The sequence below is a fragment of the Sturnira hondurensis genome, unplaced genomic scaffold (genome assembly GCF_014824575.4).
Source record: "Sturnira hondurensis isolate 20B ecotype Veracruz unplaced genomic scaffold, ASM1482457v3 Scaffold0017254, whole genome shotgun sequence".
NCBI lineage: Eukaryota > Metazoa > Chordata > Mammalia > Chiroptera > Phyllostomidae > Sturnira > Sturnira hondurensis.
The window spans coordinates 2,161,717-2,177,479 of record NW_028089885.1 but is presented as its reverse complement, the minus strand read 5'-3'; the positions used below and the strand labels follow the sequence as shown (position 1 = coordinate 2,177,479).

The following is a 15,763-nucleotide window of genomic DNA, read 5'->3' as shown; positions in this document are numbered from 1 at the left end:
GATCGCGGCGTAGTTGCAAGACACTGTTTCGGGGAGGTTGACGTTAAGGCCGGGCTTTCACACAAGTATAGTCATTCGGGCAACTGTACCCCTAGAAAGAAAGTGTTTACAAGTGTTAGGGTCCCCCCATTGGGACCTACGTCAGTTGGGGCCCAGGTTGACAGCACCTTCAGTATGGCCTCCTGGCCAGGGCACAGGCCTTTGGGTTCCCAGTTTAGTGTGAATACTTGACTCTAAGCCTTGTATTTGGAAGGACAGCCAAGGACAGTCAGTCCAGCCTGTCCCGTTTGCCCATGACACCGGCCGGCTAGTGTTGGTCTCCCCCACAGAGGACTGACTAAGGTCTGTGAGAAGGGGGGTTGGGGAGACATCTGGTGGTGTTGCAGGTGTTTTCCCTAAAGATACAGGAGGTGGGGATGTCCCCCCACCATTCCAGCAGACTGGAATGGGTAAGGTTAATGGGGACCACGATCCGTTTGGAGTCAAAGCCACCTGGTCAGAACACAGGCAGACCCTGAATCCATTGCATCTAAGGTGCTTGCAGCAGTCTGAGAGCGCTGCACCAGGGCACCTGTGTTCCCAAGGAAGGCTCCAGAGGCGATGGGGAAACCAGATCATTAACAATGAGCACCGCCCCCCCCACCCCGTGCCTCCTGGGGTCAAAGGCGTTTCCTTCCTAGGTGCCAGCATTGCTGCTCCCTCTCCAGGGCAGCAGTGCAGCTGAATTCCTTATTTTCCCAGTTATCCCGTTCTCAAACCCACACCTTCCGTTTGGAAGGCTCGTTGCAAGGAGAACAAGGGCGTTTTTATAAAATGCACGGGGACCCATTGCTGTTCCCTACCTTGTCCTGCCTGCGCTAGCCTAGCAGCTCTCAGCAACCCACGCACTCTCTCGAGTGGTCATTGACTTCGGGACCTAGGCCTCCTCCGTCCAACAGGAGACATCAAGGGACCGCGCCAGAATGGAGTTTGAGTGTCCGGGCGCTCTTCCAGCTGGGCTGTCTGCACTGAAAGAGACGCGCTGACCTGGCAGGCGTGGAGCTGCTCTGAGGGCAGGGAAAAGAGCGACATGCCCAGGAATAGTCAAGTCTGAATCCTCAAATTTCAATGTAGGTCCTTATGACCTTCTTGCCGCATTCCTCCTGAGGTACCCAGCAAACGGCCTTTTTAGAGACAGCTGCCGTCAATGACCAAACTGCTCTACAAAAGTGCGTGGCCCGGGGCGGGAGTGTGGGAGGCAGAGTCAGAAACCCTTCTGGGTTGATTTTTGAGGAGGCATTCCAGTGCTGAGCGATTTCAGATGCCGCCGGATGTCCGCTGAACATTGTGACCACCCGCTGTGCCTCGTTGAGGAGCTCCTGTGATCGAAGGTGCGCCCTTGTCGGGCTGGAAAAGGCCCAGGGAGCTGAGGACAACATGCAGATTAGTTTTCAAGGGCCGCAGTGGCGTGCCTCGAGTTGGCCGATTGGGCTGGAACAGCAGCCCCATAACCTGAAACGGTGTCAACAGCAGCCCCAAGTGGGTGTCAGAGATACGATGGAGTTAATCTGCTGCGAGCAGGCCGGGCGCGCCCTGCACGTGCGAGGTGACCTCCTTCTGTGCCAGTGGCCAGCCCTTGGCGGGTCATCACAAGCCTGTCATGTGGTGGGAGCCTCTGCACCAGGAAGAGTTTTTCATTTGTGCTTGGCCCACAGTGGGCACGGACACGTGTCCCCATGCCCAGCACAGTGATCCCGGGGCAGCAGGTGGGGCCATCAGCTGTCTCCGTCTAGCTGGTCTCACCCCAGCACAGGCTTCTATCATGGGCGTCCAGCATGCGTCGCCCAGCCAGAATTGATTTCCACAGCCCATGGCCGCCTAGAGGGGTGTCTCCAATCTGCCGGTTTGAGGTTTTCTAAGTGGCAGACTGAACAACGAGGCCATTGGCAACAGCCCAAGAATCAGTAAAAATGTGCCAAGGTTTACCAGCCAGAGTATTGATTGGCCCAGGGCTCCAAGACTGGCCTTGAGGTCTACCCACTGAGCCAAGAGGCTCACGTCCATTTTCAGTTCCGGGTGGCGCTGCTGGGGGTGAGCCGCACAGCAGCCCAGGACATGTCACTGGCTCTCCACTTAGTTGACCCACTGGTGAACCAGGGCCAGGTATTTCGGGAACTTGAGGTCACTGCTGAGCCAGCGGCTTTGCTTTGGTGGAGTTGGAATGTAAATTTCCCCCAAAGGATTAGCTGCCATTTTTTCCTGTATCAACCGTTGTTTCATTTTACGGCCAAGTTGCCTTAGGGCCTATTAGTTCTGGGGTGGAAATGTTTACAGGGAAAACTCCTCTGGCAAACGTGAAACTGGGGACCCGTGCCAGGCTTTCTACCTGGGGGCAGGCTTCCAGAGGCCGGCACCACTCCATCTCTGGCTCCAGGACTGAGTTCGCTTGCTGGCTCCTCTGGCACTGGCTTGCCCCTAACGGGGTCACCAGGGTTGCTTCTGACCTGGCCTGGGCTGACGGTTGAAAAAGCAGCAGTGTCTGGTTGTCATTGCTCTGAGCTTCTAGCTCTGTCTAGAGCACATTGCGTAAGGACCTCGGGGGCAGTCTTGCCCTTGGACTAGACCAGTGGTTAGTTTGACTCTGGGGAAAAGGCACCAGCTCAGCTGCACCCAGTTGTCTGCTTTGGCCTGGCCCCTTGGCTCGCAATGGAACCCCTCCAGGAGCCCTCACCCTGTCCCCCACAGTCCCCACCTTCCAAGTCCACCCAGGACTCACCAGCTCACCTCCTCACCTCCCCCCTGCTTCAACACCTGCCTCGTTCTGTCATTTTCTCCCGTAATTGCATTCACTGGCCACTCAGAGGCCCCAAACCAATCACTCCTATTCCTGTTCCAGCCCCTGATATACCCGTTGAGAACGGAGCCCCTTCCCCTTGAGTGGGCAGAAGGCCGATGCTGAAGTGCAGACGGGCAGGCTCACTAGTGTCCGCATGCTGTTGGCTACATGTGCCGCGCTGCCCGGTGCACTCTGGCTGGGAACCACAGCAGCTGGGTAGCTCTCTGATGTCTACAGGGCTGCTCTCCAGCTGGAGCAGAGTCCAAGATCTCGGTCAGAACTCCTGCTACTGTATCTCCATAGCGTGGGCTTGGGGACAGGCAGGGCAGCCATCAGTCAGGATGAGAGCATGGGCCAGACACCGGGGCCCTACCCAAAGAGCCGGCTCTGACTCCATCAGCTCCCTGTAGGAGCCGAGTAGGTCTGAAGACGCTAGATGATGCAAGATTTCCAAACACTTCCTGTTTCGGAGGGAGAGTTCTTATCAAATAAAATACCAGAAGAACCCAATAGCTAGCAGATAAGCTGCTGGCTGAAGTGGAGGGTGCGGGCGCTGGAGTCCCCTCTTGTCCATCTCGTGGACCCCACTGCCCCGCTCACTTGACGTTCCCCATCCTGGGCCCTCCTCCTATCCCCCAGGCCCTCTTCAAGAATTTCAGTCCAGCTGAGATCTGAGGCCCTTCCACCCCCAGCATTGCCCACTTAGGCCTTGCACAAGCATCAGGCGGCAATGCAGACCCCAGAAAGCTGGATCCCAGCCCAGCTAAAACCGGTGTGGCAGCTAAGGACTTGGCTCCCATGATTGTGCTGAGGAGACAAGAATCCACGAAGGCAGGCCAGAGGCCACCGCCATTTTGCAGAAGAATAACATTTATTGAGAATGGCTCATTACAAACAAAATATATGTATAAAATCTCTGCAATGCAAAAGATCCTTTTTGTCCCCATGTGGCTGGAGTAAACAAAGCCAACTGTCCACTGTGGCTTGGGGGCTATGCTGGACCCTCAGCTTATGGACAGAGGTCACGGGTGCCACGTTCTGTAGGCAGCAGTTCCTAATGGGGCCATTTCTCAGGCCACTTCCATGATTTCTTCATTGCACAGAAGAGTATGGGCTGTGTCCTGCCCCCACCACCCTCTCCAGGAAGACAGCACCATCTCAGGGGCAGGCGGCTTTCCTGTCAACCTTCCAGACAGTTGCCCCTGACTGGCGGCTCACCCATGAGCCACCCTCCAAGCCCAGGGACAGAGTGTTACCACACGTTGCATGACAGACAGAGGTGCTGTGACCACTCCCCACGGGATCTGCTCTCCCTGACAGCTTGTGCACGGGGCCTTTCAGCCATCCTGAGAGCGCCACTTCCCATTTCCCATGATACATCTGTCCTCCCCGCAGGTTCACCCAGACTCCTCCGGAGCCCACCCCAACCCCATAGCTATCACACGTGGTACTGCTGGGCGTGGAGCTAGGACTCCCTGGGGTCCAGGGCCACACCACATTAAGGCAAGTGACGTGAGACCAGCGTGAAGGCGACGCTAGCCTCGCACCCAGGGTGGCTGCCCAGCTGCAGTGCCTCCTTCTTGGCCACGGCTGCGTCTAGTGTCGAGGAGCAATGCAGCTGGGTGGTCTGATGGCCTCTGCAGGCAGAGGCCACCTCAGCCCCAGAGCTGCCATGGAGGGGAGGGGACAGCTGGGGGTGGGAGGTGGGAGGGGCAGCAGCTGCCACCACACCATGCCGTGGGCACTGGAAGCCCAAGACTTGGGGGCCCAGGAGCAGAGGTTGTTGGGTCCCTCTGCCAGGGGCAGCCCCTGAGGGGTGGGAGTGTCTCCGGCCCCTCTGGGGATGATGCACTTTCCTTACTTTTTTAGGTGCAGACTGGGTTCGAGACCCAACTCCATCAGGCTCCTGGGAAAACTCCCACAAACCAGGCTGGACTCTGCGAGGTGAGGGCCCTGGCACTCAGCCCGCCCGCTGGGAGTCCTGCTCTTTGAAAGGTCACTCAAACCGGCCTATCTGCCCCACGAAAAGAGGTGTCAGCTATTCCAGAGTACCCACAATCTCGCTATTATTATCTTGAGGGTGATTCTCATTCCCCAAAAGTGAAAACTTAAATTTCAAAAAATCAACCCTCACCCCCCAAAAAGAAAGAAAAGGCAACACGTCCAGCCCACGTTCCACGCCACGCTGTGTGGCCCGGGCAGGCGCCACCCTTCTCCATCCAGGTGGAAGAGACCCAGCATTCTGTGCAAAAGGTCCCGGCATGAACACCAGGGTCGGGGGAGGCCAAAGGCCACCCCCCCCCTTGAGGAGCACAGGCCCTGTGCCCCAGCCCTGCAAGATCTAGGCTCCCCATGCTCAGATGGGCCCCACTGTTGGGACTTAGGTGAGTGTCGGGAGGTCGGGGTGGGGGGGTGGTCTTTGGGGCCCAGCAGCTGTCCCTGGCCCTCTGGGTCAGGCTTCCCTGAGCACGGCCAGCACTGTGGGCCAGCACAACCAGGCTTCTACCCATACCTACTGTGGGACTGGAGTTCCTGGAGGGCTGTGGGCACCCGAGTCCTTTCTGCCTGAGGTCCAGCCCTCCCCAGGGGCCACAGGCCTCACAACCAGCTGCGGGACCTTGGGGACCCTGCAGCACCCCCAGGGAGAAGGGGGAAGAAAGCTCGCCGTGCAGCCAGGGTTGGCTACAGTCTCCAAACACACAGATGCTGCCCTGGCAAGTAACAGCTCTCACCAGGGCTCGGTCCCCAGGCCTGTGGGGGACAGGCCCAGGCAACAAGAGAACTCTTGGGGCTGGGGGACCCCTGGACACAGCTGGTGTCAGGCCGAGGGTCCTGGGATAGCTCTGCTCAAGATCTCTGGGGATGTTTCCAGGAACCAGCAGTGTGGGGATAAGTGGCCTGATGGCACTCACTGCTGGCAGGCGAGTCGGCTGTGCCGCAGCCTCCCAGAGCTCCCTGGGCTTTTGTGACATGGGCTGAGGCCAAGGCTGTGCATCCAAGCCCCAGCTGCCCTGGGCCTGGGGCAGGGCCTCCTGAGAAGGCCAGGCCAGGTCTGAGGGCCTGGGCACGCCAGGCTCCTGCTGTCAGCTGTCCAAGTAGACGAAGAGGATGTCCTCGTCCGTGCCGTAGCTGGTCCTGGCCTCCTCGAAGTTGCTGACACTGGTGCTGCACATCCCTGCAGGGCAGCGGGAGAGCACCTGCCTCACCAATGCCCAGGGAAGATACCTCCCACCCGCCTTGCCACCCCTGGCCACACAAGTCTTCCACCCCTGGAAGCCCTCCTTGCCTACTGTGGCCTTCGTGAGCTTGGTCCTGCCCCCACCCGTCAGCAGATGAAGAAAGTGAGGCCCAGGGAAGGGAGGAAATATTCTCGAGGCCACGTGAGGCAGTTCTGTGTGAGTCAGGCCAGCCCTTCTGATGGGCATGCTGACCGTCCTGTGGGGGCTGCAGTCGGGCTGGGGAAGGAAGCTGCAGTCTACAGCATGAGATGGTGGGGGGGGTCCTGGACGGTGGTGAGTGGCTGGCAGTGTGGGAGGACAGGTGGCCAGGCCTGGTAATGACCTGGATGTGGAGGAGGCCAGCATGTCTTGAGAGTTGTGACTAGCTTGCTGCATGCCCAGAGGGATGGCACAGGTGACAGGGGTCCAGGAGAAGCAGGGTCTTTGGGGAGAAGGCAGTGAGAGAGGCCTTGGCCCCACCAGGGTGAGTGGGAAGGAGCTGGGGGGCCCAGGGGGCCCTGCGCATCGCCCCCACCCCCCACACTCACGGTCGGCATACGCTGGATTGTTGTAGAAGATGGAGCCAGTGGCCCGGTTGTAGCCACGCAGCACGATGAAGTGGCCCTGGTAGTCGGGGGTGCGGCAGAAGCAGCGGTGGCCACGGGGGGCAAAGCAGCAGTACTTGGTGGGGCTGGAGCAGAGGTCGCAGTGCAGCACCCCCGAGTTCACCAACACGATGGCCACGTGGCCCTGTGCCAGGTGTGCCTGGATGTCCTGCACGCTCACCGTGCTGTGGGTAGGAGGAGGGTCAGCCAGTGCCCTGGGCCTGTCCTCCATGTCCCATCCCTGCTTGGGCCTGTTCTGCCCTGTGCCACACAGCCTGGGGACATGGCTGGTCTTCCCTCTGCCCTGGGCTCCTTGCAGGTGGGAATGTCCTGCTTTGTTGCTGTGGCCCAGGCTCAGTCCAAGGCCAAGCACAGAACCAGTGGGGTGGGGTGGGAGGACCTCTGTGTGCTCAGGAACAAGCTGGCCCTTCCGGAGGTGGCAGAAGGTCAGGTCCGGATGAGCCCCCACCAGGGGCTGGTGGAGCGGCACGTGGGACCCCACCTCCCAGACGGTAATGAACTGTTTTAGTCAAGCCTCCACTGGTCCTTTACCCTAAATCATGTGTGGTTTACACTAGAAACTGCTGGTCAAATTTAATTCCCCAAGCATGGCTTGGCCAGTGTCAAAAATCAAATGCTTCCCTGCGAGGGCCACTTTTCTCTTTTTCCTAAGGCTCCTTAGTGGCAGAAGTGGCTGCCCAGTAAGGCTGGTCAGCAGCACTACCAGGGGAACCCCAGGCCAGCAGAGCCAGCTGCCTCCTGGGGTGCCCCCAACAAGGCAGCGAGTCCACAGAAGAGCCCAGAAGGGGAGAAGAGGCCGGGGTGGGTGCTCTAGGCTGGGGGCTCCGCCTTCCTTACTGGCACTCTCCGCAGGCGCGGTGGCCCAGCTCCGGCCCACAGCCAAGTCACGTGGCAGCTGGGTTTGTTGTCTCAGCCCCGAGAGCTTGTCATTTTCTTATTTGGTCTTTGAAACAAAATACCTGGCTGAATTCCCAATGGTAGGAACAGGAGTGGGATTTGAGCTACGAGAAAATGCAGGGGCGGGGCTGGAAGGAAAGGCAGCGGGCTGCGTGAGACAACAGCATGGAAGCGTCAGGTTCAGATCACACGCGGCCACGTTGCTGGGGGCGGGGGTGGGGTGGGGGCGGCTCACACCACTTCTCCCACCCTCGGTTTCCTCACCCAAGTGCGTACAGCACTGACTTCCCACTCAGCAAGACAGCAGCTGCTAAATAAGCATTTGCTGCCTTTCCTCCCAACACAGCTCCTGTGGCCTAAGGATGCGTGGAGACTTCCCATTTTCCAAATCACCCACGGTGTGGCTACATTAGGTTAACAATGAAAACAGAAATCCGGAAAGAGCAGGGAGACCTGAGAAGAGTGGTCGGGGAGTTCGGCTGGGACGGGAGCCATCAGGACTGAGTGCAGTGCCCACAGTGAGCCGGGGAAGGAAGTCGCTCACAGCGGGCCAAGTCACCCCCAAGGTCTGCCTGACTCCTGCCTCCAGACAGATGGGAAGGGAAGAGCCGTGTAAGGTCACAGAGATCGTGGGGAGATGTGGGAGCCAGGCCGCCCTAGATGGCCTGGTGGTCCCCGTCACCAGCCATGACCATGCCATCATGTTCCTCAGGCCGTCCCCCCTTCATCTGGTTACTGTGTTCTGTCTTGCTCACCTGTACCTCCAGCCCCTGCTCAGGATGCACCTCTAGCAGGAAGCCCCACCTGTCTGACTCTCAGGGCCCTGGCCTTTTTCACCCTCCAGCCCAAGGCCTCCCCCACTGCAAGTCTATGGGTGAGCACGTGCCCAAGGACGGGTGGCGGGGGGCTCACCATTTCTCCACCAGCACCTTGCAGGCCTTGGCTTGTGCAAACAGCTGGTTCACCCGAGTCTCTTCTGTGTCGAAGTGCTTCCTGTAGAAGGACTGAAGAGAAAAGGGCAGGCTGCCCTCACCCCGTCTGGACAGAACACACTGTGGGGCAGAGGCAGGAGGAGCCCAGCCTGCTGGGAGATGGCACGGGCAGCACGTGGGCAGAAAGCTTTCTGTCCCAAGCCAACAGGGCGGCTGGCCGCAGTGCGCAGAGCCCTACAGAGGCAGGAGGAGGGTGCTCAAGAGATGGGTGGGCAGCCAGGCTCACATAGGCCCCCCAGGGAAGGTCGGTCAGCCCTGGGCTTGTGCTTCTCGTGGTCATGAGCAAAAGCAACCAACCACTCAGCTACCACTCAGCTTAGCCAGGCGAGGTCCACAGAGCGCACTGTCTGGTGCAGGGGTGTCAAGGGGGCCAGAGCCCCCATGGTGGTGTCAGAAGTGACCCTGCTCTTGGGCCCCTTCCTCTGCCTTGCAGCCATGGCAAGAAACCAGATGCGAGGGCCTTCTTCCCTGCTGGGGAGGTTCAGGGGACAGTTAGGTTGACTGGCCCTGGCCACCACACAACAACCCTCTTGCCAAAATGGCCAGAAGTGACTCTGCTCTGCCAAGTCTTAGAATCTGGACTGAGGTCTGCCACAAAGGCAGGCCGCGCAGGCTCTAGCTGTGCAGGGAGGGAAACGCACTGGTTATCAACCTGCCGATGTCGGCATTCTTTTTTAAAAGGGGAAAAAAAAGATGTCATTTGGGGTTTTATTCCAAAATACAATCACTCAGCCTGGAACCAGCTATTCCTGCGAGGAGGAAGACAATGGGCAAATGATGGCTGGACGGGGTCAGAGTGCTGTGCTCCGAGGCCCCGCACCCTGCCTTGTGTGGGGGGGACGCAGGGAAGGGCGTGGGACGGTGGCCGAGATGCTCCTCTGTGCACCCGCGCGTGCCGCTGTAGGCACGTGGCGGGGGCTCTGGGGGCGGGGCTGCTGGGAGGAACCAGCTCGATGCTCAGGTCCTTTGGGTAGGTGCGACAGCAAGGTCACCCAGACTGACTGGCTCCTGCCCATAGCACATCTGCCACTGCCCCCTGGTCTCTGCCTACCTCTGTGCCCACTCAAGTTGCCTTGACTACGCCCTCTTCCAGCTACTGAACCCGGCGAAGGCCTCGTGGCCGGCCACCCACCTGGTTTTTGTAGCCCTTGTCCACACCCAGGGTCTGGGTGCAGAAGCGGTGCCTCACACCAAAGTGGCGCATCAGGTAGGCCAGGTCGATGGTCCAGATGCTCCTGGTCAGCTGCAGCTCCTGCAGGGCGCTTTCAAACTCCCCATCGTCCAGTTGGCCCAGGTACCTAGGGGCGGACAGGCCACTGAGGGCTGCTGGCCCTCAAAGGGAAGTTGGTTGGGGTCATGCTCCACCTGCAGGCCCATTAGCTATCGGCAGAGCCCCCGCTCCATAGAAGGTTCTATCCTTTGTCATTAAACCTCATGTCCTGCCTACATCCTGGCCGGGCACAGCCTGAAGCTGCCTGGGCGCCCTAGATTCAAGGGCCTAGATTCTGCATCTCACATCTCTTACGGGCTGTGTGACTTTGGGCAAGTCACCACCCTTTCTGGCTCACTAGCTTCATCTCTAAGATGAGGTACTTGGACCACATCAGTGGTTTTCTGAGTTTTAGGCAGAGAATTCTTTTGTTGAACCCTGTCTTGCCTGGAATTCCAGGATGTGCAGTGGGTAAGGGAGAAGCTGCTCTGAGGTTCTGGGCAGGCAGCCACCTGAAAACTCCTCCTATAAGGTGATGGCCATGGTCCTCCAGGCCCTGAGGGTCAAAGTTCCGGTGATGTTCACGCAGCCTCAACTTAGTGGCTGGCTCCCCAGTGACCCGGTCTCCCAGGAGCCTGAGGCCAGAAGGTGGGAGGCCCTGTGTCCTAGCCATGGGGTCATTCTCTGGGCCAGGCCTGGGCACCAAGGACTTCCCTGGCCATCCCCTGGGTCCCAGGCATTCCCAGAGGGGGCTCCTGGAAGGCATGGTCCTACCATTTTTGCTTTTGCAGATGGCAGTGAGCCTCAATGGAAGCTGGGCCTCCCACAAGCCTCGACCAAGGACAACCACGTGGGTGATGAATCCCACCCAGGTTTCTCCCTGTATCTCCCTGCAGCCAGAGCATGTGGTGTGGAAGGCCCGCCCACTCACCGCAGCACCATCCTGGAGCAGGCCAGGCCACAGTCCCAGTGGTAGAGCTGCTGGATGACGGGCACGGGCAGCTGCACAAAGTCCCCTGCATGGAAACACGGGGTGGTCACAGATCCTTGGCACAGTGCCTGACGCTGCTGCCCACACTGGAACCTCTGGCATTGGCCCCACCCAGATCCTGCAGGGGCCTGTTCTGGCTCCCACTCCATTCTCCTTCCCACAGCGGTGACCTCCCCAGGCCCCAGTCAGAGCAGGTCAGCAGCACACAGAGGCCTCCTCCAGTGGCTGGTCCGCATGTCTCTTAGGACAACGCCGCGGTGGCTGCTGCCCCAGCAGCCTCTGCTGCCTCACCTCCACCTGTCCTCCCCAGGCCACCCTGCAGGCAGGGCTTCCCTGTCATGCGGTGCCCTCTGCCTGGACTCTCCTGACCTCCGAGGTGCCTGAGCTCCCTCCTCTTGCTTCTTTGTGATGACACGTCTGTTCACCCAGCCCCCCACTGTGTGCTCTTACGGCCCCAGAGGCCTCTCTTGCTCCGAGCCCTCTTTTTTGGTGGGAGCTTGGAGGAGGCAGCAACAGGGCCAGCACATGAAAGGCACAGAGCAGATATTCGTCTGTATTCATGAGGCCCCTGGAGGTTTGTCTGACTTCAAAGCCCCCAGGGCCACCAAGGTGTGAAGACCATGGTTAAGAGAAGGGGACTGCCATGTAATCTGTGTATGTGGAATGCTACCCTGGGTGACTTCTCAGTATGTCCTTGCCAAGCAGTGAGGTGGGGCAGAAAGGGCCCGACCTAGGCGTTCCTGCCCGGGCTCGGCCACTGGCTGGCTGTGGACTGAGAAACTGACTTCCTCTTGCTGGGCTGAGTCTGGCCACCTCTAAAGTGGGGACTTTGGTCTGATCCAGTCATTCAATCATCAAATATTTCCCAAGCACCTAGCAAGTGCCCAGCAGTTTACTACAGATACAGCGGCTGGTGCCAGGCCCTGTCCTGGTAAACAGCACAGGCGAGCATGTGTAAGATGGACTGAGGAGAGTATTAGGCAAGGCCAGGGAAGTGGTGGGGGCACAACCTACAGAGCACAGTGTCAAGAAGCACAGGGCCACATGGGAACAGCATGGGTGGAGGCCCTGAGGCAGGGGTGAGCTGGCACCAGCCCACAGAACTCTTGCATTCTGGCGTTCCATCAACCTGGACCAAGTTCAGAGTCTAACAAGCCAGGGGGTACCTCCCTCCAGCTGTCACCACTGCTCGAGGCTCATTGGTGACACCCATTCTGTACACAAAAACCCAGTCCATCTTGTTTCCTCATCTCAGGAGTCTCTCTGGGACCCAAGACCAGCCTGTGCAGAGCTGCCCCCGGGGCCGGCCTGCCTGCCTGCCTGCCGTGCCAGCCCAGGCTCCCGTGGCACACACCAATCAGGAGGGCCACTCACCAGCCCCAGGGTCTGTCCTGCCGGTCTCATCTGGGCAGTTCCTTGCCCAGAGAGGGTTTGAAGCTCCTACTCTGCATCTAAGGCCTCCCCAGCACAGGTGCCACCCCTTCCGGGACGTTCCCTGAACCCAGGGTGGCCGCATTCTCTCCTTTTTCTAGATTCCCACCAGACCTGAACTCACGCTCTGCCTCACACAGGGGACCCTTGTATGGAGTTTGTCTGCACTCTTCTGTGCTGTTTCACATTCCCAGGTGAAAGGACCACGTGACTGCTCCTTTGCTGCATTATACTGGCCTCTCTCCCCGCACTCCCCTTCTCCAAGGGTGTGCAGTAACATGGAAGGCAGGATGGCATGGGCAAGTGCAGGCCACCTGCTGGCTGAGTGACCTCAAGGTGCTGGACCTATCTGTACCTACTTCCTCCTCTATGACACGGACCATCACAGACACCAGTTTGCAAAGTGCTGTGAGTGCTCAGGGCAGGAATGTGTGTATAGCCCCTTTTGGGTGCTAGTGTGAACAACAGTAATAATAATAATAATAATAATAATAATAATAAAGCTATTCTGTCCCCTGACTAGACTATAAGCTTCCTGAAGGCAGAGAATTTGCTGACTTGTTCACTGTTACTCCCAGTGCCTGGTGTCTGGTGCTTAGTAGCAACTCAATAAACATTTGTTGGAAGAAAGGAACATACTAAGCGCCCATTGTGTGCTAGGCTCTGAGTACAGCACAGTGACTAAGACCCAGGCCCTGCCCTCCCAGGATTCATATTCTAAAAGCATTTCCCCCAGCTGGACTGAGTGGAGGGAGGGCTCTATACAGGGTGTTGTCCCCTCATGGCGGCATGCTTCCCTTGCCAAGAACTCTGTGGCCATAAACTGCCTTTTGTTTTTCTTTACACAGGCTGCTTACTCCCCAGACTTTGCTCTTGTATATCCCTTAGTCTGGGATGCTGTCTCCCTTCTCTGAATGTCCAAATGCTCTGGCCCCCCTCCCTCTCTGAGCCCCTCAATATGCAGTGTTTGAGGTGGTCTGACTTCTCCACTGGACAGGGGGAGAATTCTTCACTGGCAGGTGGGGATAAGATGGCATTTACACCCTCCTAGCCTTCAGCCCAAAGCAGGCCCTCAGACGTGCTTGGTGAGTGAAAGGAGGTTTTTCTCCAAAGGCCATATCCCTTGAGGTGCCCCGGGCCTGCCTGTCATTGCAATGCCCAGCACCCCCACCCCCAGGCTTCCAGACACAGCCCTCTGTGCATGGCCCCCTCCTCACTCTGCGGGCTGGGCTCTGGTATTAACTGGCTGGGCTTTGAGTCTGTCTGTGCTTTCCCCTATGCCCAGCTGTACATGTGGCACAGGACAGCTGCTTTGAACTCTGCTGTCCCTTTTCTTCTTGCCCTGATCCTCGGAGTCCCGTAATCCTGAGGCCCCAAAGTGCTACACATCCCCGGTCTTGGCACCAGCAGGTCAGCCCCTAGGGACCAAGATACTCCTGCAGGGGATGATAAGGGTAGGCGAGGCCTTCCAAGCCCAAAGCCACTGTTAGTTGTTGATGCCTGAAACTGAGGGACTGTCCCACCTGAGAGCTGGGGCCTGCCTAGAAGGCCTTGGCTTGGCTAGCTTCAGTTGGCAGCTGTCACCACAGAAGGAAGGCAGCGCCCTGGCCCTGAATACTTAACATCTCTCAGCCTCAGTCATCTGCTCATCTGTAAAAGTGAAAATAACAATGGTAACCTTCGTCACCAGGTCGTTAGGAGGATTAATGAGCCACTGCGTGCACACAACTTAGCACAATGCCTGCTCAGAGAAAGCTCCCTGTGAAGGTGAGCCATTACTCCACTGAGGTTCAGGAAAAGCAAGTACCTGGATCAAGATCACAGAGGTGGGGGAGTCGGATGGAAACCCCAGGATAGAACCAGGCCCAACTCCTTGCTGCAGACACTAAGGGTGTGACACTAAGGTCACACTGATGCCTTAGTGGAGGGTCCCACATGCTCTTGACCTCTCCGCTTCAGAGTTTTCTAGTACTAGCACTTTCTCATCAACCCTGTGCCTTAAGCAGAGCAGAGGTCACTACTTCTCTCTCTCCTTCCCTTCTTAGAATCATGACACTGAATGCCGGCCTTGGTTTTTGCACCAAAGGTACTCAGAAGCAGCAGAAGGAACCAGAGGGTGAAGAACTGAACACGATGAAACAGTCTGGGAGGCCAGAGGAAGAGCCCTGCCACTGCTCTGTGCTCTCGGCAGTTCCTTGTGCTTCTAGGCCTCCCTTCCCCAGGGGTCAGCATTTCCCAAAGCGGCTCCAGCAGGACTTTTCCCTTCTAGGGAAGGTGGAGCCCCTGCCTCACAACCCGGGACCCTCCTACCATGACCTCTATTAGAGCTGACTGAAGTCTCAGCCCTGGGAGCGTCAAGAACACCCAACACACCAAGGCTGGGAGCTTGGAGGCCAAGGCGTTTGTGTTTCACCTGGCCAAGTTTCGCTCGAAGCTCTATAGCTCCTCCGGAGGCGGCGGTCGGCCCAAGGTCGCGGGGCCAGACCCTGCCCCGCGCTAGGGCGGGATCCCCCACGTTCCCCAGGATGAGGGCTGGGCCCTCAGGGTGGCACTAACCCAGCTCCAGCGGCGACCCCGCTGCCTCCGCCTCCGTCCTCATGACCCGGGCGGCGCGGGGCGCCCATGGCCCCAGCCTGGCGCCGGCTGCAGCTTCGGCTTCGACGGGGGCGGGAACGGAGCCGGTAAGTGTTTCGCTCCTCAGCCGCCACCGCCACCACAGTGGGGAGTACGAAGACCGCAGCTGGACCGCCCCAAGCCCCGCCCCGGCCCTTCCAGGCCTCCTACCTCGGGACCCCGCCTCTCCCCTAGGCCCCGCCCCTTCCCTGGGCCCCCAAATAGCCCCCGCCCTTTGCCTTCTCCAGACTCCTATTCCTATAGAGCCTCCCGGGCAACTCGCGGTCTCGCCTTCTCGTGGCCCCATCCCTGTTCCAATCCTTGCGCTGACTTGCGGGCTCTGCTCCGCCTCCGTTCCCCGGAAGCCCCGCCCCCCTCCCTGAGTCCCGCCCTGAAGCCCCGGGGTTCCGAGAACATTGGTTCCCCAGAGGCTCTACCCCTTCGCTGCTCAGCTACGTCTCGGCCCCGCCTCCTTGTCAGCCTCAAGTCCAAGCCCTTCTGTCTCAGGCACTGCGGGACTCCAGAAGACTTAACCCTACTCCGAATCCCTTTAGGGACGACCCCCTTCCCCCACTCTACACCTTACTTTCTCTATCCGTACAGTAACATGCCTCGCTCGCTCAGAGCGCCCCTTACCTGGCGGTGCCGGGTTCCAAAGGTTAAGTTATGAGGGGGTTCCTAGCCTTCGGCCTCGCAGCCTGCCACCCCCGATCCGAGGGCTCAGGCCTCAGATTCCTGCCTTCTGGTCCAGCCCGTCCCTGCTGTGGGGTGCTTGGAAACGCGATCCCCCCTCTCCGCTTGCCGGCCTGAAGGCCGATATTTCCAGCGGCACCCGGGCCCCGTTATCAGTCCTCTCTTCCGGGGCCGGAACGATCGCACCAGAGCCCACGTTTCCCACCCGGCGGGATGATGAGGAAGCGGAGGTGAGACCGCGCTCAGCACCGAGAAAAGGAAGGGGACGGGCTCTGCG

The 15,763-nt window shown here is 58.8% G+C and overlaps 1 protein-coding gene across 4 annotated transcripts; it reads right to left on the bottom strand.

Moving 5' to 3' along the window:
- Window positions 1-3,667: 3,667 nt before the first annotated feature.
- On the bottom strand, window positions 3,668-15,723 carry GUCD1 (guanylyl cyclase domain containing 1). Of its 4 annotated transcripts, XM_037067443.1 has the most exons (8): window positions 14,737-14,962; window positions 13,988-14,065; window positions 10,690-10,774; window positions 9,681-9,846; window positions 8,469-8,560; window positions 6,582-6,823; window positions 6,377-6,502; window positions 3,668-5,990 (listed from the first exon to the last, which is right to left on the bottom strand). In XM_037067443.1, exons 1-8 carry the CDS (start codon window positions 14,777-14,779, stop codon window positions 5,899-5,901), a joined length of 924 nt encoding a protein of 307 aa, XP_036923338.1. In that variant the 5' UTR covers window positions 14,780-14,962; the 3' UTR covers window positions 3,668-5,898. The 4 variants fall into 4 exon arrangements, with proteins under 4 accessions (XP_036923338.1, XP_036923340.1, XP_036923339.1 ...); XM_037067445.1 differs by lacking the exons at window positions 13,988-14,065; window positions 14,737-14,962 and adding an exon at window positions 15,430-15,723; XM_037067444.1 differs by lacking the exon at window positions 13,988-14,065 and having other exon boundaries at window positions 14,737-14,958.
- Window positions 15,724-15,763: the final 40 nt, after the last annotated feature.